This window comes from Crinia signifera, chromosome 4, assembly GCF_055691185.1.
Source record: "Crinia signifera chromosome 4, ASM5569118v1, whole genome shotgun sequence".
NCBI lineage: Eukaryota > Metazoa > Chordata > Amphibia > Anura > Myobatrachidae > Crinia > Crinia signifera.
Window position 1 is genome coordinate 299,353,453 of NC_139220.1, and position 22,515 is coordinate 299,375,967.

Below are 22,515 nucleotides of genomic sequence, written 5' to 3' on the forward strand. Positions count from 1 at the left end.
TTTTAAGGATAGCTGTACTTGAGCACAGGTGACTTAATTTGTATTTTAGTATTAGTATTTTGGCCATATCCCGCCTGGATCACCACGAAGACCTGGACTGTTAGGGCCATGTGAGTGATAAACAGCCAGCCAATCAGCTCCTACCTGTCATTTTTCAAACCCAGCCTGTAACATGGCAGTTAGGAGCTGATTGACCAATATTCACCACGTTTCATACCAATGCTAACATTGCATTGCTTTAATAACACACATATAGAAACCAAACACGTACTAGCAAACGGCCCCTTTATTTCCATTGGTCTGCACAGTAATGGAGCGGTTGTAAAGCTACACCGACACTTGCAATATTCCCTTTTGTGGAGTGGGGAGATGTATCTAATCTAACGAGGACAGGTGGAGAATCTCCCGATAGTAGGGAATCAGCTTCTGTCATTTTATAGAAGGTGCTTGATAAAGGGCAGCTAGGAGCCGATCCCTCCACCTTTACTGCGACTGATACGCCTCCCCCACGGACACACCAGCCCCACTTTCACACCAATAATTCTGCCACCAGGAAACAAAAACATCATCGATACAAAAAGTTGACAGTATAGCATATATATATTATAAATAAATATTCTGTGCGCCATAGTCGGACACTACAAGCCAGATTTAAAAAATGTATTATTTCCAGGAGCAGACTCTTAAAATTGAGATTCAGAAAGAAGTCAGTGATACTTTCTTTACGCTCATGAGTCATGTAGAAATAGATGTGGATACATTACAGTGGTCTAGAATCCTGGCTGCAGAAAGAGATATATTACACTGTAAATGCCTGGATGTCTCAGTACATCGACGATGTGTTTAGGGAAAAGTACAAAAAGTTAGTATCGATGCTACAAACGCAGCACAGAGTGATCACAGATGTCCGTAACGCCTTCACAGGCCAAATCACCGCCACGGTCTCTTGTTAGTTCCTCAGGTGTACTGATACAGAGTCCAAACCATCTCTCCTTGCAGTCTCTTCACGGCTCCGCTGGTTGTTACGAGTCCAGGCGGCATATAGGACTATCGTAAACCATCTGCAGGTTGACTTTATGTCCCACCAGCTCTCGGATGTTATTAATCCCGTACTTTATCATCGTCGGCCTGGAAGGAAGACAAAATCTAGGTCGTTAGCGGAGTATCTGGTCTAGTTTGTGGATACGCAGAAAGCGTTAATGCAAATCTGTGTGAAAACAAGTTTTCTGTGGCTCACATATAATTATTTTCTTCTATAATCTACTGTGGAACACAGAAACATTGGGCTAAAGGCCCTGCCACGGTAGGGTTGGTCATTAAGAACTGGACGCCAACCTGCTCCATCCAGCAAATCTCCCCCAGGTAGAACACAAGCTAATCGGTGTATTTGGAAACCAACAGGCCCAAATGTAACCGAGCATGTTACCCATGCGTGGCTGGGGAACCTACGCTCGGAAACAGAACCACTGCACAAGAACTGGGTGGGAGCGACAAACTATACTGCAGACTGAAGCCACTGATATAATACGGCATCTTATGTCTTAGCTGATAACCGAGGGGGCAACAGAGGAGTGAAAAGGTGAGGAAGTGTATGTACTAATCCTTCTCTATAGCAATAAAGTACAACCAATCTAGCTAGCATTTATATATCATGTACATAAATTATTACATGTGCCACCATCTGCCCTCCTCCCATTACTAGTGCCGCCAACTGCCCCTCCTCCCATTACTGGTGCCGCTGACTGCCCCTCCTCTCATTACTGGCGCCGCCGACTGCCCCTCCTCCCATTACTGGTGCCGCCGACTGCCCCTCCCTCCCATTACTTGCACCGCTGATTATCCTCCATTTATAAATAGTCACGCATATTTTTAAATAATAAATGATGCAATAAGCTCCGTTCTGTATGACATGCTGCCCAGCACCCGGAGCACACGGCTGAGGGAACATTGACATTAGAAGGGATCATTCTGCAGAGCTTAGAACTGGAAAAGCTAATCACTAGCTGGGCTGCCCAGGGTGCAAACAATGACGAGTAATCCGCCCATCTGTCTGTAGCTGCCAGTGCTCTCAGCGAGGGCCATTAAATACACCACACGTGTATCGCCATAATACAGTCATAATCCAACGTGGATTATTATACACAAGTGATGTCAATACAACATGTGTATTACAGGGCATAACGCACTCACTACTGTAATTCATTACAGAGCACATTTACACCAGCTGTATTACAGTGATGGAATTCACCGGGACTCGGAAAAATACATTTAAAAATTGGAGAAAACGGATCATCGTCTGAGACTCTTCTTAATCATCCTTCTTCACATATTAACTCTCCCCCCATACACCCCCCTCTCCATCATACCCTTAAGACTCAGAATTGCCTCAGTGCAGGGCCCCCGCCGCTCTTCCTCTCACTCCTGGGATTAACCCAGTACAGCCCCTTCTACTTTAAATGTCAGCCCACCAAAGTGATCTACAAAACACGATCCCCTTTTATTTCACATCAGCCCAGTAGATACCTGGGACATCGGTTCACTGGTAAAAGGCTATTTGGGGGCCCATTTTCTAAGGATACAATGCGATCTATGTGGGACCTTATCGTCAAGGATCACATTGCACTATACGATCCTAACTAACAGTTGAGTGGATGTCCCTACAGTAGAGTCAGGAGCCGCCCCTGCGACCTGCGCTGACTCCCGGCTGACCGCACGTCCAGGCAGTGCGGTGCGCAGCCCATAGGCTACAGCCATCTCAGAATGGCGGTAGCTGCGGGACCAGATATCCAGAATGCTTAACATTACATATATTGGTACATCAGGCAGCATCATATCTCCCATAGAAACCTATGGGCGATGCAGGAGGGATTGCCGCATCATATCGGAGATTCCTGCTGCGTTCTTTCCTACATACATTTTGTAGGGGGAATCAGCTGTAAACATGACGTGATAAATGGGCCCCTGGACCTTTAGCTGTGTGAATAGTTTTGCAGTCACAGTGATCATAAGCTCCGGGAATCGCTCTGGCAATATATTAAAATGTGAGACGTGATGAGTATTTATTGGTATTACGACAATTTATGAATTAGCATCCTGCGGCTCACCTCTCCAGCGAGAGACCCCAGGCGATGACAGAAACGCCCTCCGGAAGGCCCATGGGCAGCAGCATTTCTGGCCGGAAGACTCCCGAATTCCCGACTTCCACCCACTTCTTCAAACCTGTAAGTATCACACAATAATAACCAGACCCCAACGTAGGCCTATTAATAGCAACAACACGTGCTCTCTGTGCACTGCACTGGAGGAGGATTGCTTTCCTTGCCATAGCTAGCAAGCTGCTTCCTAGATGAAGCCTTCTTACAAATCAATTTGGGGGGATTTACCAACGCAAGCCCCCATCTTGCTGTGTTTATTCAGAGAGGGATCCCGAGATTTCAGACTGTCATTTCCTGTAAGCCGCTTTGTATTACGCAACAGTCTTTAAAACCCCAATTAGCAGCGAGTGGAGGTATTGCCTCAGTCCATCAGGGGGATACACAGGAGATGATTATTTCATACATATGGGAGGAGAAACATATGTGCGTTATATAACCTGCCTCTCCACGTGTGCGCTCCGTGGGAAAGGATTCCACTGTCCTTAAGCTTATGTATTTGTGGGTACAATATGGTAACACATGTTCTGTTCTATCCATAATACAGAGAGATTCTGCAAGCCCTTATTGCATTGTGTACTTCTGCCTCTGTCAGCAGGTGTTTGGGAACAGCATGATGCATTGTGGGACTGCTGACCTTCGTGGTAGCTGAAAACCTCCATGCTCGGTTCTGTGTAAGGATTATACGCAGGCTTGAAACGCAGTTTATCGATTCCTAAAAGAAAAGGGAGATTACACTTTAAAATGAAGTTCGACGTCTCTGCCAAATCGCAGCATTACGCCAATTACAAAACCAGTGTGACCTCCGTGCCTTCTAAGCAGTTAGGTTATGTTAGAGGTTGTGTAATGGTAGCTGCGCATCTGCCCTGTGTGTGCTGCATTCCCATCTGGGGATCGCGCATCAGAATACCAAGAGAAAGGAGATCCCTACAATCAGCTGTGAAGGTCTACGGGCAAATATTCCGCCTAGTTCTCAACAGATATAAAACACCACTACCTAGACAGAAAGACTGGGACGGTTGCTGTGAGGAAAGTGGACATGATCCAGATTTGAAAAAGTCACTGATGGTGTCCCGTTCCATGTTATGCCGCCAAAGACGGGTGGTATTTTGAGCAATAAGATGGAGGATTGGGTACTCACTCAGACGGTATGAGTGTTCCCACAGATCGTTACCATAAATAAAGTCCAATAAAGGCAGGGGGCGGACTGGTTCGGGTCCATGGTGACACAAAGGTGAAACAAGTCTGGGTCCACTGGTTCTCCTGACGTGTTTCGCCATCTAAAGTACAGCTTTATCAAGGGAACCTTTGTGATTAATACGTCTGGCAGCATGGTAACTATCTATGGGAACACTCATACCATCTGAGAGAGTACCCAATCCACCATCTTATTGCTCAAAATACCATCCGTCTTTGGCGGCATAACATGGAACGGAAATGGGACATCCCATTGCACAGCACATAAAGTCTGTGCAGCCCGTGCTTTTAGTACTAGATTGCATCATCCTTGAAAAAGGCCGGGACACGGCCGAAACGCGTTGGACACCATTTGCTACAACCACATCACACCATCAAGTCTCCTCTCCGAGCGGAGGAGAGTCGAGCGCACACAAGCTCCGGCTACAGGCTACTTCCGGGGTACGCGTCACAGCGCTGACCCGGGAGTCTCCTGTGAATCTGTAGCAGCAGTGTGAGGACTCTGGCTGGCGTGCTGCACGGAAGGCAGACGCAGCTTAACATTTCATTGTAGAGGACTGACTGCGGGGGACCGATCAGGGACTTCAGTGTGGACAATCTGTAGGTAAGTGTATAGTGTACCACTAGGGGTTTTTGGGACGCCAGCCCCTGGTGCCATTCATACACCTACCACTGGACACATAATTCTCTGCACCCGGCCCACCCAGTATGTTTTGCTCTCTGTCCCCACTACTCAATATTTTGTGACCTAATACCCTGCACTGCACCTATCCCATTAACGGAGCTACACCAGTGCTATAGCAGACACAGTGGATACTGTGAGAGTTCTATCACTGGACCTTACTCACTGCTCCTCTGCAGTATTTGGGACACACTATATTGTTTATTTCCTGGACTACATTCATGGTTACTATCATGACTGCACTCATTTTTGGTTAAATAAAACCACTTGTTCTATCTTCAGTCCCTTGTTGCAATCTTTATTTTTAAACAGTGTAATCACTCCATTCTGGGATTAGTACTACACACATATCAGAAGGTGAGCGCAGGGCCACCCCCATACTCTACAATACCTCAAGAGTGTGGACACACTCTAGCCCCGCAGCCCCCTTCGCTCAAACAGGTATCTATAGCGCGGACAAATCCGTACTTTATTAGACAGAAAGAACGGCAGTTGCTGTGAGGACAGTGGACATGATGCAGATTTTAAAAAGTCACTGATGGTGTCCCGTTCCATGTTATGCCGCCAAAGACGGATGGTATTTTGAGCAATAAGATGGAGGATTGGGTACTCACTCAGACGGTATGAGTGTTCCCACAGATCGTTACCATAAATAAAGTCCAATAAAGGCAGGGGGCAGACTGGTTTGGGTCCATGGTGACACAAAGGTGAAACAAGTCTGGGTCCACTGGTTCTCCTGACGTGTTTCGCCGTCTAAAGTACAGCTTTATCAAGGGAACCTTTGTGATTAATACGTCTGGCAGCATGGTAACTATCTATGGGAACACTCATACCATCTGAGAGAGTACCCAATCCACCATCTTATTGCTCAAAATACCATCCGTCTTTGGCGGCATAACATGGAACGGAAATGGGACATCCCATAAAGTCTGTGCAGCCCGTGCTTTTAGTACTAGATTGCATCATATCTAACACAAAAAGCACGATGGTGTAGTGTAGCACATTGTATGCTTTTTGCACTAGATGCTATGCTATGCTAGTACTAAAAGCACGGAGTTCATCGCACTGTGTATGGGCACCTTTACTCTGGATTGCAGGTCAAGCACAGTCTAGCACTAATAACAGCCTAAAGGCTGCCATACATCTGATTGTCAGATTGGGCTGGTTGGAACAAAAACCTGGTAATGGATGAGAGCAAATGACAGTTGACCATTTGCTTTGAAATGCTGGAAAACTGCCAAAAACTGTCACTCAGATATTACCAGGTTTTTGTTCCAACCAGCCCAATCTGACAACGGATCTGTAAATGTATGTCCAGCTTAACCCTAATTGCATGCTAACTACAGGCTAAAGACACCAGTAACACTCCCTCAGCTTCTTTACCACGTACCCAGTTTATTGAAGAACTCCTTCAGAACGCCCATGAGGTCTCCGAGAGTAAGGCCGTAGTCCGCCACTACACCTTCTATCTGGTGGAACTCTGCCAGATGGGTGGCATCCAGTGACTCATTCCTAAACACACGGTCAATGGAGAAATACTTCACCGGTGTGAACTCCTGGGGGACAGCATAAGGAAAATACGATAAACCCACACACCAAGGAGAAAATAAATCAGCAGCAGTGGTGGCCTTATAGGAGCACAAAAGACTACGCCACACTCACTCTCACCGATTGCATTCACGTATCTACACCCACAGGTGCCAGGGACGTTTAAAACGAGATTATGGATAGAGGGATGGAATAATATCTTCCTATATATATTAGTGCTACATACCGCAACAGTCCGAATTCAACAGACTAACCCCTACTATAATGAAGTAATGAAGGTAAAGTGAGGCTGCGGCACTTGTATTTACCTGCTGAGCGAGTTTGTACAGCATCCGAGCGCTGACCGCCGTGGTGTGTGTCCGCAGAAGGTTCTTCTTGGCCTCATTAATACTCCAGTCATACTTATACCTGCACAGGGGCAATAAGCAGATATGTAAGCAGAGAAACGTGTGACAGCTGCAGACAACTTAGCTCCCTGCTGTATGTCACCCTGTGGTGGGAGGGATGTGACATGGGCCTGTCCCTCCCACCACAGGGTGACACAGACAGGAGGGAGCTATGTGACATGGGCCTGTCCCTCCCACCACAGGGTGACACAGGCAGGAGGGAGCTATGTGACATGGGGTCTGTCCCTTCCACTGCAGGGTGACACAGACAGGAGGGAGCTATGTGACGTGGGGTCTGTCCCTCCCACCACAGGGTGACACAGGCAGGAGGGAGCTATGTGACATGAGGTCTGTCCCTCCCACCACAGGGTGACACAGACAGGAGGGAGCTATGTGACATGGGGTCTGTCCCTCCCACCCCAGGGTGACACAGGCAGGAGGGTGCTATGTGACGTGGGGTCTGTCCCTCCCACCACAGGGGGCAGCAGTGAGATGTGTAGGGAGGAATGGCCTGCTAGTACAGAAGAGGAAATTGTCTCAGGACACTGATCATGCCCGTTAGAAGGGACACACACATCTCACCCCTGAGAGCCGTATCCTCCTTCCGAATGAACTTTCTTCACCCGCTCTAGATAATCCATAGGAAACTCGGATGCCATGGCTGGATCTGAATGAAGGCATCAGTAACCGTTACATATACTATACATACATGTTATATCACATGGGGACACATAGGAGAAGGCGGCACTGACCCTGCATGAAGAAGGTGTCATGCTGATCTCTGGCCGGATGCTGCTGAGGTTGGAACAAGGCATCAAAGTTCCAGAACGAGCTCTCAATGAAGTTATTTGTGGGCATCTCTGTGAATCTGAGCAGATATTATAAATGTAGCCTCCATTCGCAGAACATAGTTTTGTACTTCACATTAATGGGGTACACAGGACCATAGGTTTGGCCTACCTCCCCTAATGGGGCAAAATGCACCCTGCCCCTTTAATGGTGCCCTGCTTGAACAGTATACCCACTGTCTTGCTGACGCCACGAGAATAGATGCAGTGTACAAGTGCATGGCATCTATTCACATTAAATACAGACCTTGGGGGAAGCCCTGCACCGCCTTAGTAGCGGACCTGCATCTACAGCAGAACCAATAGGAAGGGACCAAGACTAGGAGAGGACTTGTCCCATCAGCAGCTACCTTCATCAAGTGAAGAAGGCACCTCCTGAGGATGGAAGGGACACTCGCAACAGGAGCAGAGCCCAATCTCCTGATTCGAATGGAAGGCAGATGCTGCTTTAAGAAAGGATTCTGGAGGTGTGGGCATCACCCCCTTGTGCTCTGGGCCATACGCTGGGTGATCAGCATGGAAAATGGCATAGACTGCTTCACGCATAAAAAGCAGATTGGACAATTAGGCCCTGAATGCACAGTCTACACCAGTGTTTTTCAACCACTGTGCCGTGGCACACTAGTGTGCCTTGTGCAGTTCTCAAGTGTGCCCCCAGATCTAGAGATGGCCAAACCAGTTTACAGCCACCACTAGTTCAACTGTTATTTACTGGTCTCTTCTTTTCATGTAAAGGGCCAATGTATTTTATTTTTGCTACCTGTGGGGAACAGTGTGATTGTTTTTTTTATATGGGAGCCAATAGGTTTGTTTTTTCCTGTGGTGGTCAATGTGTTTTGCCCTGTGGGGATCTCATGTTGTGCCATGGGAATTTTAAAATTTAATTTAGTGTGCCACAAGGTAAAAAGGTTGAAAATCACTGGTCTACACCCACCATGAGTGAGACACCCAACTGTACTACAGAATGATCTTCTTACCTTGGACGAGGATGGCCACCTGGAGGTCTATAAAATGGGCATCCCAATTGTCGCAGCTATTAGGCCTAGGACCTGCAAGTGATGTCACCACAGCGCCATGACCCTACCACTTGGTGTCAAACTGAAGGTAATAGATCATATCAAACAAAACCCAATAACTTGCCCAGAGTCACTCCTAAATGAAATGCAATGACCAAACACTATCAATACAGGAGAAAAGAACAACCCTAGGCCTAGACTTGCAGAGGTTGATCAATCAGATGAGGATTATTACCTAGGTAAGAAAGCAAGGTGTAAGGAGACTACGCCGTAACCAAGAATGCGGTCCCAATCACAGGACATCCAGGCAGGACGTCCCCATGACACCAGTATAGACAGCGTGCAGCAAAAACATTCAATATCACTTCTGTAAGCACTGGAGTCTAAGCTCATCCAGGAACGCTACAGGCTGGAACACAAGCTAGAATATCAACTTAGACAGGGCCGTGAAGTCACCCATCTCCCAGTACAACGGTCACCACTCTAGTTCCTCTCTTGACTTCCAAGTAACCTTAGCTTTGGTGCAGAGTACAGCAGGGACTGCGGCAAAAATGCAGAGTCTCCCGTCCCTACTGAACTCATGTTGATCTGACTTACACACATTTTAATTACAAGTTGGATTAATGACTTTCCACACTGTTTTGAGAAGAAGTATACCCGGCCCCTTTCCAGTATCCGAAAGGCAGAGCATATACTCATCACCCTGTGTCCCCCAACTAATGCAAGATACAGATCAGTTCACAACACAGATACATATGTAGCATTTATATGAGCAATACCGTACTCTAATAAATTGTAACATTGTGCTCACCCCATTTCCAGGAATATCTGTCGGAACTGCGTGCGGACTTTCAGCAGTGGGTGCAGGTGCCCGCACTCCGGCATCACTCCCAACGCATTGAAATTGTAGGCCTTGAATTTCTTATCCCTCCAGGACCCGCTGGGAGTGAGAGAAAAGAAATGAGAGAAATGGGAGGCGGACAAAAGGCAAACATAAGAATATACAAAAACATCAGATATCCAAAAATGTCAAGAGTGCAGGGACAAACACGACAAACACCACATACACACACACGATGAATCGGGGAGTTACCTGGCGATCATTTCTGGTGTAAGGTCAGTCTCCTGCTTGGTTATACTGGTGCTGAAGTCACTGCCCTTCGTTACCCAGTAGGTTTTTATAATCCTAAAACAAAAACACAAATCTACAAATCACTCTCCCCCCCTGACTATACGCGCAGTTATATTACAGACTTTCCACAGGTATGGGTCATGGGGTCGACATGCATCAAGGTCAACATGGGGTTAGGTCAACAGGGACATTAGGTCGACCTGGGCACGTTTGACAGTCAAAAGGTCGACATCCAGAATGCCGACACAGTCAACATGGACACAAAGAGTGCGCCAATGTGCACGCCATGCTTCGGGCATGGTGTCTCGCTACACTCTGCATATATTCTCCCACCACGCCGTAGTAGAAGAAAGAGCATGAAATACTTGACAAAAAACCTTATGACAACCTTGGCCAAGTCGACCTTCGGGCATATCGAGCCTCCTCTTAAACATAATAACTTAAGCTTCAGTCATCACTTAGTAGTTATTTTTAAAATGATCTAGCTCTGATACAGGACGTTTGCTGATCGAGAGAGAGTCAGGTGGCTTTACAGTATGTAATATCGAGCGAGTTTCAGTTTCTATAAATGAAAGCAGAACAGGCATCATGATGCCCCCTGGTGTACAAAATAGAGAATGCAGACACTGTTAGAGGAGAGACACACTCTATATTCAACATAGGTATTCATTTTGAACTCGGATTTATGCAAAGCAGAAGCCTGCATAGCCATGTAATAATGTTAAGATACTTATAGCCCCCACTGGCTCCCTTATGAGAAGTGATCGTGTTCTGCCAGAGATTGCAAAGTATTCATTCTAATTTGATTCATGTTTGCATTGTACCATCTTATGTGCTGCAGATCACAGGGGACAGCGAGACATGCATTACATGGTTACATTAATCGGTGTAAAGATATAATGGCCAATCTGCCGTTGCGTGTGTGTGTGTATATAATCATTAAATTGCTGACACAATCAGGAATCCTCATAGGTAACAATTAAGTGATGACCACCTCTCCATAATTAAAGCATTTTAAATACTTTATTAATAAGCACCGCTGTCTGCGATAAGACCAACAATAAATGTATTGCCAACAATTAATTTATTGCCAAGAAAAAGCTTCATCATGAACGTCAACGGACATTCAATGAAAGTTCATGAAATCTTTGCAAATAAACACATTTAAAAAATAAATAAAATAAATAAATGGTGACAATGACCATATTCCTTCTCACTGACGAAGACTTTTTGGCCTAAATGTGAACTGCTTGGCACAAGTGCAAATTTACAACAAATGAATTCGCTATTTCATCATTTAAGATGATAATTATGTAAAAACGTACAAAGAGGGTGAAAACATTTTCTGGCCACTGTATGGCAATATTGCTTAAACACCAGAGCAGAGCGGAAGTGTGACCAGAAGAGCTGGCAATTTAGAATGTCACCTATAAAACGTTCCTTTCCGTACGATGCATAGCGCTGGGGCCCCAGCTGTATGTTATAGATTGTTTTAGCCTACCCCCGGTAAAGACTATGGGCCCCGATTCAGAGCAATTCACAGGGCTGCAAAAAGGATTAATGTGAAAACGAGTGGTACCTGGGAGGTCCCCTGAAAACAAAGCCAGCAATATCTTTTCATCGCTGGCAGTTTGCAAGAAGACCACCGGCAGGCGTTTTAGAGGAGGTTTCTGGATGTTTTCCGGGAGGATCCAGAAAAACCCAGGAGTTTTCTGGGAGGGCATCTGACATCAGCACTGGCCCTGATTGGAGGAAGCCCATTGCCACGCTACTTAGCTGGACATTGGTCTTCACTCTGGCGTGTGGGGTTCACCTGATAGCTGGGCTCCGAAGATTAGCAACCCAACTATCAGTTCTGAATGAGGCCCTATGACCAAAGTCAGGGATAATGCACCCTTTAAATGCCAGTGTTCTGTGACCATATACAATGCAGCTTGATTGCTCGTAAACATCATGACAATGTATAATATCAACAATTACTTCACAGAAAGAGTAGTAGTAGTAGTACGTTTATTTATAAGGCGCCGCAAAGTGTCCGCAGCGCCGTACATAGCAAACAAAAAACAAATTACGAGGTAACGTACAGGGTGTGTTGAAAAATACAGTATAAATAGGGGTATAGCTGGTAGAAATAAAATCAGCATCAGTTCAGAAGTAGGTGTGGAAATTGTCGAGGAGACTGAAGATGAAGTAGAGGAAGGGAAGAACAGGACAGGAGCACAGGTGAGGTAAAGAGGTAGGGTGAGTACGTGAGGAAGGAGGGCCCTGCTCATAAGAGTTAACATACTAAAAATAGGTGGGTGGACGAACAAAAAACAACAGGATAAGTAGGAACGGAGGGGAACGGAGGCAGGATAGGAGGATCAAAAGAGGTTAGGAGGAGGGATAGGCTAGTCGAAAAAAGTGGGTTTTGAGGGAGCGCTTGAAGGAGGTAAGGGAATCAGAAAGCCTGATGGGTGGCGGGAGGTTGTTCCAGTGCAGGGGTGCAGCGCGAGAATAGTCTTGGACACGGGAGTGTGAGGAGGTGATTAGGTGAGAGGTCAGTCGGCGGTCAGCGATGGAGCGAAGAGGACGGGAGGGAGTGTGGATAGAGATCAGTGAAGAGAGGTAAGGAGCGGTGGAGGAGGAGAGAGCCTTGTAGGTGGTGGTGAGGAGTTTAAAGAGAACTCGGAAAGGAATGGGGAGCCAGTGAAGAGATAGACAGAGGGGGGGAGGCGGAGGTAGAGCGACGGGAGAGGAAGATGAGCCTAGCGGCAGCGTTAAGAATGGTTTGGAGAGGTGCGAGGCGGGTGAGAGGTAGCCCAGAGAGAAGGATGTTGCAGTAGTCAAGGCAGGAGATGACAAGAGAGTGAATGAGAATTTTGGTCGCGCCAGTGGAGAGGAATGGTCTGATGCGTGAGATGTTGCGTAGGTGAAAGCGGCAAGACTGTGAGAGCGCACGAATGTGGGGGGTGAAAGAGAGGGAGGAGTCAATGATGACACCGAGGCAGCGCGTTTGGTCGGTGGAGGTGATCTCGGTTTCACCAATGCTGATGGAGATAGTGGGAGAAGAGGGGATGTTCGGGGGATGGAAGATTAGAAGTTCAGTTTTAGCCATGTTTAGTTTCAGGAAGCGTTGGGTCATCCAGGCTGAGATGGCCGTGAGGCATTCTGAGACCTTGGACAGGAGTGATGGGGATAGGTCGGGGGAGGAGAGATAGATTAGGGTATCATCAGCATAAAGGTGGTAATGAAAACCATAGGAGCTGATGAGGGTGCCCAGAGTGGTGTAGAGGGAGAAGAGGAGAGGGCCAAGGACTGACCCTTGGGGAACACCGACTGGCTGCGGGGTAGTAGGAGAGGAGGAGCTCGGAGTGGAGACGGAGAAGGAGCGATCGGAGAGGTATGAGGTGAACCAGGAGAAGACCGTGCCAGTGATGCCAAAGGAGCGGAGGGTGTTGAGCAGGAGAGGGTGGTCAACAGTGTCAAAGGCTGCCGACAGATCAAGCTGGATGAGGATAGAGAAGAGGCCTTTGGATTTAGCCGATAGTAAATCGTTAGTGACTTTGGTCAGGGTAGATAAGAGTAGTAGATAAGTGGAATAGTCTCCCATCAGAGGTGGTAGAGGCAAATACAGTAGAACAATGTAAACATGCTTGGGATAGGCATATTGATATCCTTACAAAAAAATAAGGATCAAATATAGTTTGAGGTAACTTGTTTAAAAAAGGGGCAGACTAGATGGGCCAAGTGGTTCTTATCTGCCGTCACATTCTATGTTTCTATGTTTAACTTATCTGGATTTTGTGAGGTAACGTACAAGCTTTCTAAAGATCACTGAAGTGATCGGAACTCACATGTTATAATTAGAATATCAGTGGGGTCTACAAATATCTTGTGCATTATAAAAATGAGTATGGGGAAGAGAACAACAACAATGGCAACTTGATTGTGAGCCAGAGCTAATGTGATTATAGAAAGTATATAAAGATATAAACAAGCGCCTTGAGTCCTGTTGGAGAAAACACCCACAAAACGATGTTTTTGGATGGCCATCTTTACCATACACAAATATAAAGGGGTAATAACTATACAGCAGTGTGGTCAGAGTTCCTATGCGTTGGTTTGAGCACTTACACTTCATTGAGGAGTTTCCGCTTTTTCAGCTCGTTCTTGTCCTTCTCGTTCACCGTATCAGCCTTTCCCTGCAGGACCAGCTGTAGTTTCTCCTTAACGGTGTCCTGCACGGAGTCCACCTGAGCAGGGGGGGGGGGGGCACATGAAAGTTAGTAAAGCAGAAGAAAAACACATTAGCACATCTGCAACAACACTCCGGTTCCTTCCGTAAGGCGATGATTTAACGGAGAAGCTTCTTTTCACCAGCTCTGGTCCAAGCCACTAGGTCAGCATCACCTGGGCAACGTAAGGGCGATGCTCTCGCTGCGGTCTATGGAAAGATTCCTTAACCTGAAACCACTCCTGAGTAACAGACCATTCTCCCAATGCAGATTAGGGCATGTCTGTATACAATGTATATACCATGCTGCCAATCACCATGGCATCACGCAGTCACACGGCCTCAACTGAGTGCAATCAGGATTCTCACTGCCGCTATGGACCCACTACATTCACTATACATTAGCGCCATTCAGCTGAAAGTATAGAACAATAAACAGAATGCCAATAACAAGCCAGAGTAACAATAGGATGGCCCAGAGCAGCATCACTGGGTAGTAACTGGTGACATAGAATGACAACAAACCAGGATAAAGAATGGAGAAGAGAAGGGAAACAAAGCTGTTAGGGGTTTGGGGGGGAGGGGAGATCGTTGCACAAGATTTTTTGTGTGTATACAGAATTCATTAAGTGATGTCCATGAACCCTGGGTAACATACATAAGTTACGTGCGAGATGCACTAAAGAAGTTACCACTTACTGCTCGGAAAACCCGTGGTCCCCCTTCTGCTGATTTGTCCAGCCGGATCCAGCGATTAGACATCGCCTTACTGAAACCAATCTTTGCTACGGGTAGTTTCTGTCAGAATAATAATAACAACGATTAGTATAACAAATACAGTGTAATGAGGCATAGAATATATATCACAATGCAGGCAATAATAGATACTACATGCTGTGCATATAATGCAGGGGTGGGCAATAAGCAGCCCTCCAGCTGTTGATGAACTACACATCCCAGCATGCCTTGCATCAGTTTCAGCATGGCCATATAGTAAATCTAAGGCAATGAATGCTGGGATGTGTAGTTCCTCAACTGCTTTAGAGACGCTTAATGCCCACGACTGGTATAATGGCTCATTATGCACAAGAAGAACCAAGCAAGAGTCTCATAACCAATCACATCCTCCATCTCCTATTAGTGTTGACACAGATCTCCGTCCACAGTAGGAGTCAGCATTTGTAGAGGGAGCGTTCAACTATTGTCATTTTTACAGGAAAATGGAGAAGGATTAAATTGGAGGGGAAAACTACCAAACAATTAGCTCCTAAATGAAATTTGGCAGTCTCCCTCTTTCTCCAAGGCATAGTACATCTCCCTGGTAATCCTTGGAAGCTGCAGGCCAGATTTTATGTACCTGCTCATTGCTGCCCAGATAGAAAACATGCATATTGTGTACTGAATACTTTAATAAGTACGAGAGGGGGGGGGGGGACACGACACACCCTTACACAATGCAGAGACAGACGTTCCTAAGCACGGGACTTCTTTCCTCATCCACCAAATAGTTCTCTTATGTAACCAGAATACATGACCACGGTGGAAAGAAAATAGAATGGTGTCCAGTATTCCCACAAACGGACAAGTCTACAGGATAGAGATGGCCATCGATGATTCATAAAATGGTTCAATCGGTTGGGGGTGCCATAGAAGATGGTTTCCCTCCATCGAATAATCAAGCTGTTTTTTCTTTTCAGTGTGCCAGGTCATGCGCATAACTCAGGTCCCTAACATCTGAAGCCCCACCCCCAGATTCTGATTGGCCCATGGGCCAGTTTGTAAAAAAAAACAGGGATGACCATTGGTTGATGAAACCAAAGATGGCTAGCCATTTCATCGTTGGCCACTTACCATAAGTCTTGGATGTTCCAGGCACCCAGCAAGTTGCTATATCTACACCAAGGGGGTTACTTTGATTCACTCGGAAAGGCACAATCACTCTCTAATGGACAAAACCATGTGCACTGCAGGTGGCGCTGATGTAACATGTGCAGAGAGAGTCATATTTGGGTGTTTTAGTGTTTTATTGTTTCCGTGCAGGGTAAGTAGTGGCTGCTTTATTTTTACACTGCAATATAGATATCAGTTTGAAGCACCCCCCCCCCCCCCACCCAAATCTAACTCTCTGTGCACATGGTTTTGTCCATTAGAGAGTGATTGTGCCTTTCCGAGTGAATCAGAATAACCCCCCTTCCCTCATGCACCATTTTACTTTGTATCTATGGTAAGTGCTCCATGGCACAGGATAAACACATATTTTGGACAGAACACATTTGTTTTATATATATTTTGCTTCTATGCTGGTGGATGGGATCACACCTCCAAGGGTTTCATTCACTGTTTAACTGTCTAGAGAGAGACAATTCCTTCCTTCCTGTCAGGAGGACACAGAACAGGTCATGTTTTCAGGCTGCCTGTGTAGAAGCAGGAGTGATCATTACTGGCCCAATAGACTCACTTACCTCAGCATGATTAAAGAAACCCAGCTGAGAAACACCGGCCAGTTACATCATATTAGAAAACACATTTAAAATCCCTTTAGATAAGAGTAATTGGTGCAAATCTAAAATGTAACATTGGAAGTTTCTATTCACTCTGTACATGAAAACAGTCCACACAATGGTCTCAGCCCCGACCCTGGTAAAGAGCAGGGTCTGGAACCTGGGGCTAGTTTGCAGAAATGCCCGGCTGATGCTCCTTCACATGCAGAAACCCAGGATTCAGCTGCATGTGTGACAGGGGTAATAGTCAGGACTTCTATAGGTCATGAAACGCAGAAGATAGCACGATCATAATATTGCCAGAAAAGGTGCTTGTGTAGTTTCACGGCGGCAGTTACGTAGTTAGCGTAGCGTCCCTGTCAGAATCAGCGTAGTGTTCCCGGGGCCAGCGTAGTCAGCGTCCCTGTCAGTATCAGCGTCGTGTTCCCGCCCGTTCGCGGCCAGACGGAGCTTACATAGTTAGTCAGGCGTCCCTGTCAGTATCAGCGTCGTGTTCCATCCCTGTCAGTATCAGCGTCGTGTTCCCTCCCGTTCGCGGCCAGCCTGAGCTTACAGTTAGTCAAGCGTCCCTGTCAGTATCAGCGTCGTGTTCCCGCCCGTTCGCGGCCAGCCTGAGCTTACAGTTAGTCAGGCGTCCCTGTCAGTATAAGCATCGTGTTCCCTCCCGTTCGCGGCCAGCTGGAGCTTACGTAGTTAGTCAGGCGTCCCTGTCAGTATCAGCGTTGTGTTCCCGCCCGTTCGCGGCCAGCCGGAGCTTACATAGTTAGTCAGGCGTCCCTGTCAGTATCAGCGTTGTGTTCCCTCACGTTCGCGGCCAGCCGGAGCTTACAGTTAGTCAGGCGTCCCTGTCAGTATCAGCGTCGTGTTCCCTCCCGTTCGCGGCCAGCCGGAGGTTACATAGTTAGTCAAGCGTCTCTGTCAGTATCAGCATCGTGTTCCCTCCCGTTCGCGGCCAGCCGGAGCTTACGTAGTTAGACAGCATTCACACCTGTCATGTCAGGCAGGTTAAAATGGTCAATGGTTCCCACACACTGTAATAAGCGCTGACTGACTACGCTAACTGCATAACGCAGTTAGCGTAGTCAGTCAGCGCTTATAATATTATTATTGTATAGCTGCACTAGGCTGAGCGTACATAACGCCAGCTTTCAAGGTGTCTGGGCGACATTTTAATACAACCAAAACGGCACTTTGCATAGGGTCATAGAAGAGATGACCAACTCACCATGAGCTCGCCCTGCGCCAGCCCCTCCTTGGGCAAGCTGTAATATACTCTGGCCTCCTGACTCCCCTCCTGGGCAATCTCCTGCCCTTCTGGGCTCAGTTCCCATCTCTTGCTGGACCGCTGCTCTGCCTCAATGATCTGCAAAGACAAAGACCACGGCAGGTGAGGAGAGCTCTGGGATACGGAGTTCACGCTGCAGAAACGTCTCACCAGAGCACGGTAACACGTATCCTCACAGGACACACATTATATAGGGTTTTGGAGTAGCAGAATCGGAAGCTATGACACCTTGCTGCCGAGTCCTGAAAGGTAACACTGGAAGTCATGGGAGTTCCTTATGTGGGCCTGTATCTATTCTTTCGGATTTATTTCTTATACCCCTTTTACACCAGAGGTTGGACCCGGGATATTGCCACTCCAGTCCGGGGCAGGGCATGGTGTAAATGGGCTGAAAAAAAATAACACGGGTACTGTTCCCCGGGAATCTGACCCGGCAAATGTTCAGGGTCGGACACGGGGCTTATCCGGGGCTCGGGTGGTGTAAATGGTCATTATCCAGGTTATTTGGTGGGTAGAGGGGCGCGAAGAGCTGATTGGTGCTTCTGCAGCTCTGGCAGATGATGTCATCTGCTGGAGACCCGCACAGGGCGCATGTAGCAGCAGCGTTACCACGCTCTCTCCTTCGGCACAAATATTGGTGTCGAGATCTAGACCTCTCAGCCAAGAATTGTGCTCTCCTCCTCCAAGTGTGAAGCAAGTAGCACAGGGTGAGAAGCTGCTTCAAACTCTCAATTGCTGAAAAGTACAGCACAAACTGTAACACAGCTACTCCGTCTGCCATCTTTGCTGCAATGCTGGGAGCAGAACCCACTCCCTTCCTTTTCCCTGTCTTGTGACCTCATCTCAAACAGCCCAAAGGTCCATTTTTAATGACATCAGCAAGGAAAGACAGGGCTGATCCGTTTTCAGTGTGAAAGGGCCTTACCCAGGAATAACCCGGATTGAATTGCAGTGTAAATGGGGTCTGAGGCAGGGCATGCCCTGGCAATTTCCCGTGTTCGATTTCCCGGGTCCTACCCGGTATTCTGGTGTAAAAGTGGTATTATTGTGCAAGCACCCAACACACATGAGAACCAGTCAGGTCTCCTCCTAAATCTCCATCCACCTCTCATGGACCAGTCCAACTGGCCAGTTCACTCCACCACTGAGCAAAAAGGGCCTGATTCAGACTCACTCCCTAAGCTTTCGCTTAGGCACCGCCCCGCAAGCCACCCAGCACCCCCTCAGTAAAATGCGAGGACCCATCTCCTCACACAACCATTGAATGATTTATCTACCCTTCAGTAATAAAAGTCAGTGAAAACCAACTTATTTCCACCGCCACTCGCCAAAAAGGGGGCTGGCGCTGATGTCATGTGATATCAGCCACCTGCCCGTGTTCCACAAAGGAGGATGTCCACAAAACACTGAGTGTTCCCCTCCTCTGGAGCAAACAGCTCGGCATGTGTGAAACTCACCAAAGCCGTTCGTCTGCACAGACCCCCTACCATCAGAACTGGTCCGAATTCGGCCCCATCTGATCAAATCTGAATCATCCTCTATGTCGCCAAACACAGAGCTGACAGCCCACAGCTCTGTGTTCTGAGAACACTGGCGATGCCGATATTGATGGACACTGCTCATCAATCTCTGACGGGGACGCGCATTTTATTATTATCATTATAATTTTATTTATAAGGCGCCACAAGTGTTTTGCAGCGCCGTACAAAGGAACAATACAGGGAGACAAAACTTGGCATAACATTGAATAAATAACATATATAGGAGTACAATGATGGAGATGAGTATGCGGGCTAAGATGGTCACTGAGTGTTGGAGTAAAGGAGAGCTGTGAGTGACGTGTGAAGAGAAGAGGGCTTAGACAACAGGAGGGAAGAGGGCCCTACTCAGAGGAACTTACAATCTAGTAGGAAGGGGAGACAGACAGATTACAAGAGGTGCAAGCAAGTGGGTGGTGGTTAGATAGCAGGATGTAAACAGGCAAGGGGTCGGAGAACCAGCTGGTTTATGCAGTGGAAGGGTACGCTTTGATGAATAGGTGAGTTTTCAGTGCCCGTTTGAAGCTTTGCAAGGTCGGGGAGAGTCTAATGGAGCGAGGGAGTGCGTTCCACTGAAGGGGTGCAGCACGGGCAAAGTCCTGTACTCTAGCATGGGAAGCAGTGATCAGGGTGGAGGAGACATGACAGTCGTCAGCCGACCGTAGAGGGCGGGAGGGTTTATGAATGGAGATGAGGTTAGAGATTTATGGAGCAATGGAATTAGAGATGGCCCTGTATGTGAGTGTGAGGTGTTTGAAGAGGATTCTGTAGGGGAATGGGAGCCAGTGCAGATTTTGTTGAAGGGGAGTGGCAGAATTAGAGCAGCGGGAGAGGAAGAAAAGCCTTGCTGCAGCATTGAGGACAGATTGGAGAGGGCATTGCTGTCGCTATAGCCCCTACACACACAGGGGCATTTTCTAAGCAACTTTGCCAAACTAAGCAAAGTCGCTTCGAAAATGCCTTAATATCGGCACGTGTGTAGGCCCTATTAGTCTCATGGGCAGGGCCCTTTCTTCTTCCTCCTCCTGTCTCAGAGACCGTTGGGTCACTGATACAGGGCCAGATGCACTAAGCTTCAAAAGTGATACATTGGAGAGTGAAAAACAACCAATCAGCTCCTGCCTGACATTCTTCAAACACAGTCTGTGACATGACAGGTAGGAGCTGATTGGCTGGCGGTTTATCACTCTCCATTTTATCACTTTTTGAAGCTTAGTGCATCTGGTTCTTAGAAAGTGAGAAGCTTCCTCAAAACAACCTTACCCCTGGAATGACAGAAGTTCACCACCATACAAGATAGAGAAGCATATAAAAACCATGATCTCATGTAGTGACCCCACCCTTTACAAGTTCAACACCCTGACTGCCCTCAATTCAGCAGCCACATTGAACCAATGGGCCTATTCAGGATCACTTGCAATTATCCGAATTCAGCCCCTGCCCCATTTCTGCACATGTGCAAACCCTGTCAGCGAAAGACCGGGGACAGTTACACTCTCGCCGGGCCGTTTGCAGCGCAGGACCATGGGTGTCCCAATGAAACCGCTAGGCGTTGCCATGGTTATGCGGACAGGCAGGTCTTCGTCCCGGCACTCGCAGCTTACTGAGCCAACCTGGATGACAAGTGGTCAGGCTCCATGTTCATCTAGGTATCATATGAAAAGGGCCCAAATGGCATGTGTTTAACCTCGGATTCCGATCTGTGGCCCTGTGCGCATCAGATCAGAGCTAGAGATAGTCACTGCTGCACCAAGGATCCATCGGATCCCATAGTGAGGAGTGGGATTGCATGCAAAAAAGACTGCTTGCGGTATACCGCATGCAACCCTGGCTCAAGAGGGATAGGCTACGACTTCTCCCTTTGGAGAAGTGGCAGTAGTGGATGGAGAAGCAGTACAGAGATAGGTGTCCATAATTGGTGTCCAGTTGGTTTCAGATTGTCTATTTCAGAAGATGGCACAGTTCATCCCTGAGGCAGAGGAAATCAGAATGACTTTTCTCTGCATTTAGCTATGACAGACACACGGGGCAGCCCAGTGTCCATCAGCAGCACTGTCCGCCACCGGTACAGCAGGGTGACACACTGTCCAGCACCAGTACACCGAGGCGGCCCACTGTCCGGCACCAGTACACCGAGGCGGCCCACTTACTAATAATACATTTAGGTGAAATTAGAAATATACAGTAGACAATGAAAGGGATGATGATTTGGGAAGGACAGGCCCCACTGCTTGCCTGCGGCTACAGGGACATGCTGGGCCATGAAGTTCCACAACTGCTGGAAGCCACATGGCTACTTTATGTACTGCGCTATTGCATCAGCCTCTGCCACCCAGATGGTCTCACCTCTCCCAGGGAATGCAAGCTCTTCACTGCCCCCACCACCTGCTGATGGTCCACACCCAGGACCCCTGCCAACTCCAGGCTGTCAAGGCCACCGCACTCGCCATTCTGCTGCAGTCTCTGGAGCAGAGCTTCTGACACTGAGTTATCCGCCATGTTGCCGGCTTATTCTCTGCGCATGCGTCGTGGCCAGGTCAGGTCTCCTCTTAGCGCATGCGCCGGATTTCTCAAATCTAATTCTACTGCCTTGCGCCACACCACTGTCCTTCGCTCTGCGCATGCGTCAGTCATAGCCACGCTATTTCTCCTTGGCCGTACACGAACGAGACGTCATCGAACCAGCGAGGCCATTACGTCGGCCATCTTGCTACTCGTCCATTCTGTATCTGTATTTGATTTTGCCGATGATGGGTGAACGTTATGTCGGCCATCTTGCTACTCCCAGGAGCGGCGCCTCCATGCTTTCCACTGTGTGAACTCATAACTCCCCCTGCTGGCGCCTGGGTGGACGTGCACCACTTTATGAAATGGCTAAATAAATTTGCTGACATTAATATCTATAATTTTTTTTGTGAGCACAGAGGCTTTAAACATCATTCGGTTGACCTTGGTTAGGTCAATGGTCAAGAGTTCGACCCCATGACATAGGCTGAATGGGTCAAAAGGCCGAC

General features: G+C 47.5%; 1 protein-coding gene across 1 annotated transcript; it reads right to left on the minus strand.

Annotated features, from left to right (window-relative positions):
• Positions 1 to 268: 268 nt before the first annotated feature.
• On the minus strand, positions 269 to 22,175 carry FARSA (phenylalanyl-tRNA synthetase subunit alpha). The gene is made up of 13 exons (XM_083185180.1): positions 21,848 to 22,175; positions 17,904 to 18,041; positions 14,877 to 14,975; positions 14,078 to 14,196; positions 9,923 to 10,015; positions 9,641 to 9,769; positions 7,718 to 7,833; positions 7,548 to 7,632; positions 6,888 to 6,987; positions 6,422 to 6,587; positions 3,790 to 3,867; positions 3,105 to 3,219; positions 269 to 1,128 (listed from the first exon to the last, which is right to left on the minus strand). The coding sequence occupies exons 1-13, from the start codon at positions 21,998 to 22,000 to the stop codon at positions 1,023 to 1,025; spliced, it is 1,497 nt and encodes a 498-aa protein (XP_083041306.1). The 5' UTR covers positions 22,001 to 22,175; the 3' UTR covers positions 269 to 1,022.
• Positions 22,176 to 22,515: the final 340 nt, after the last annotated feature.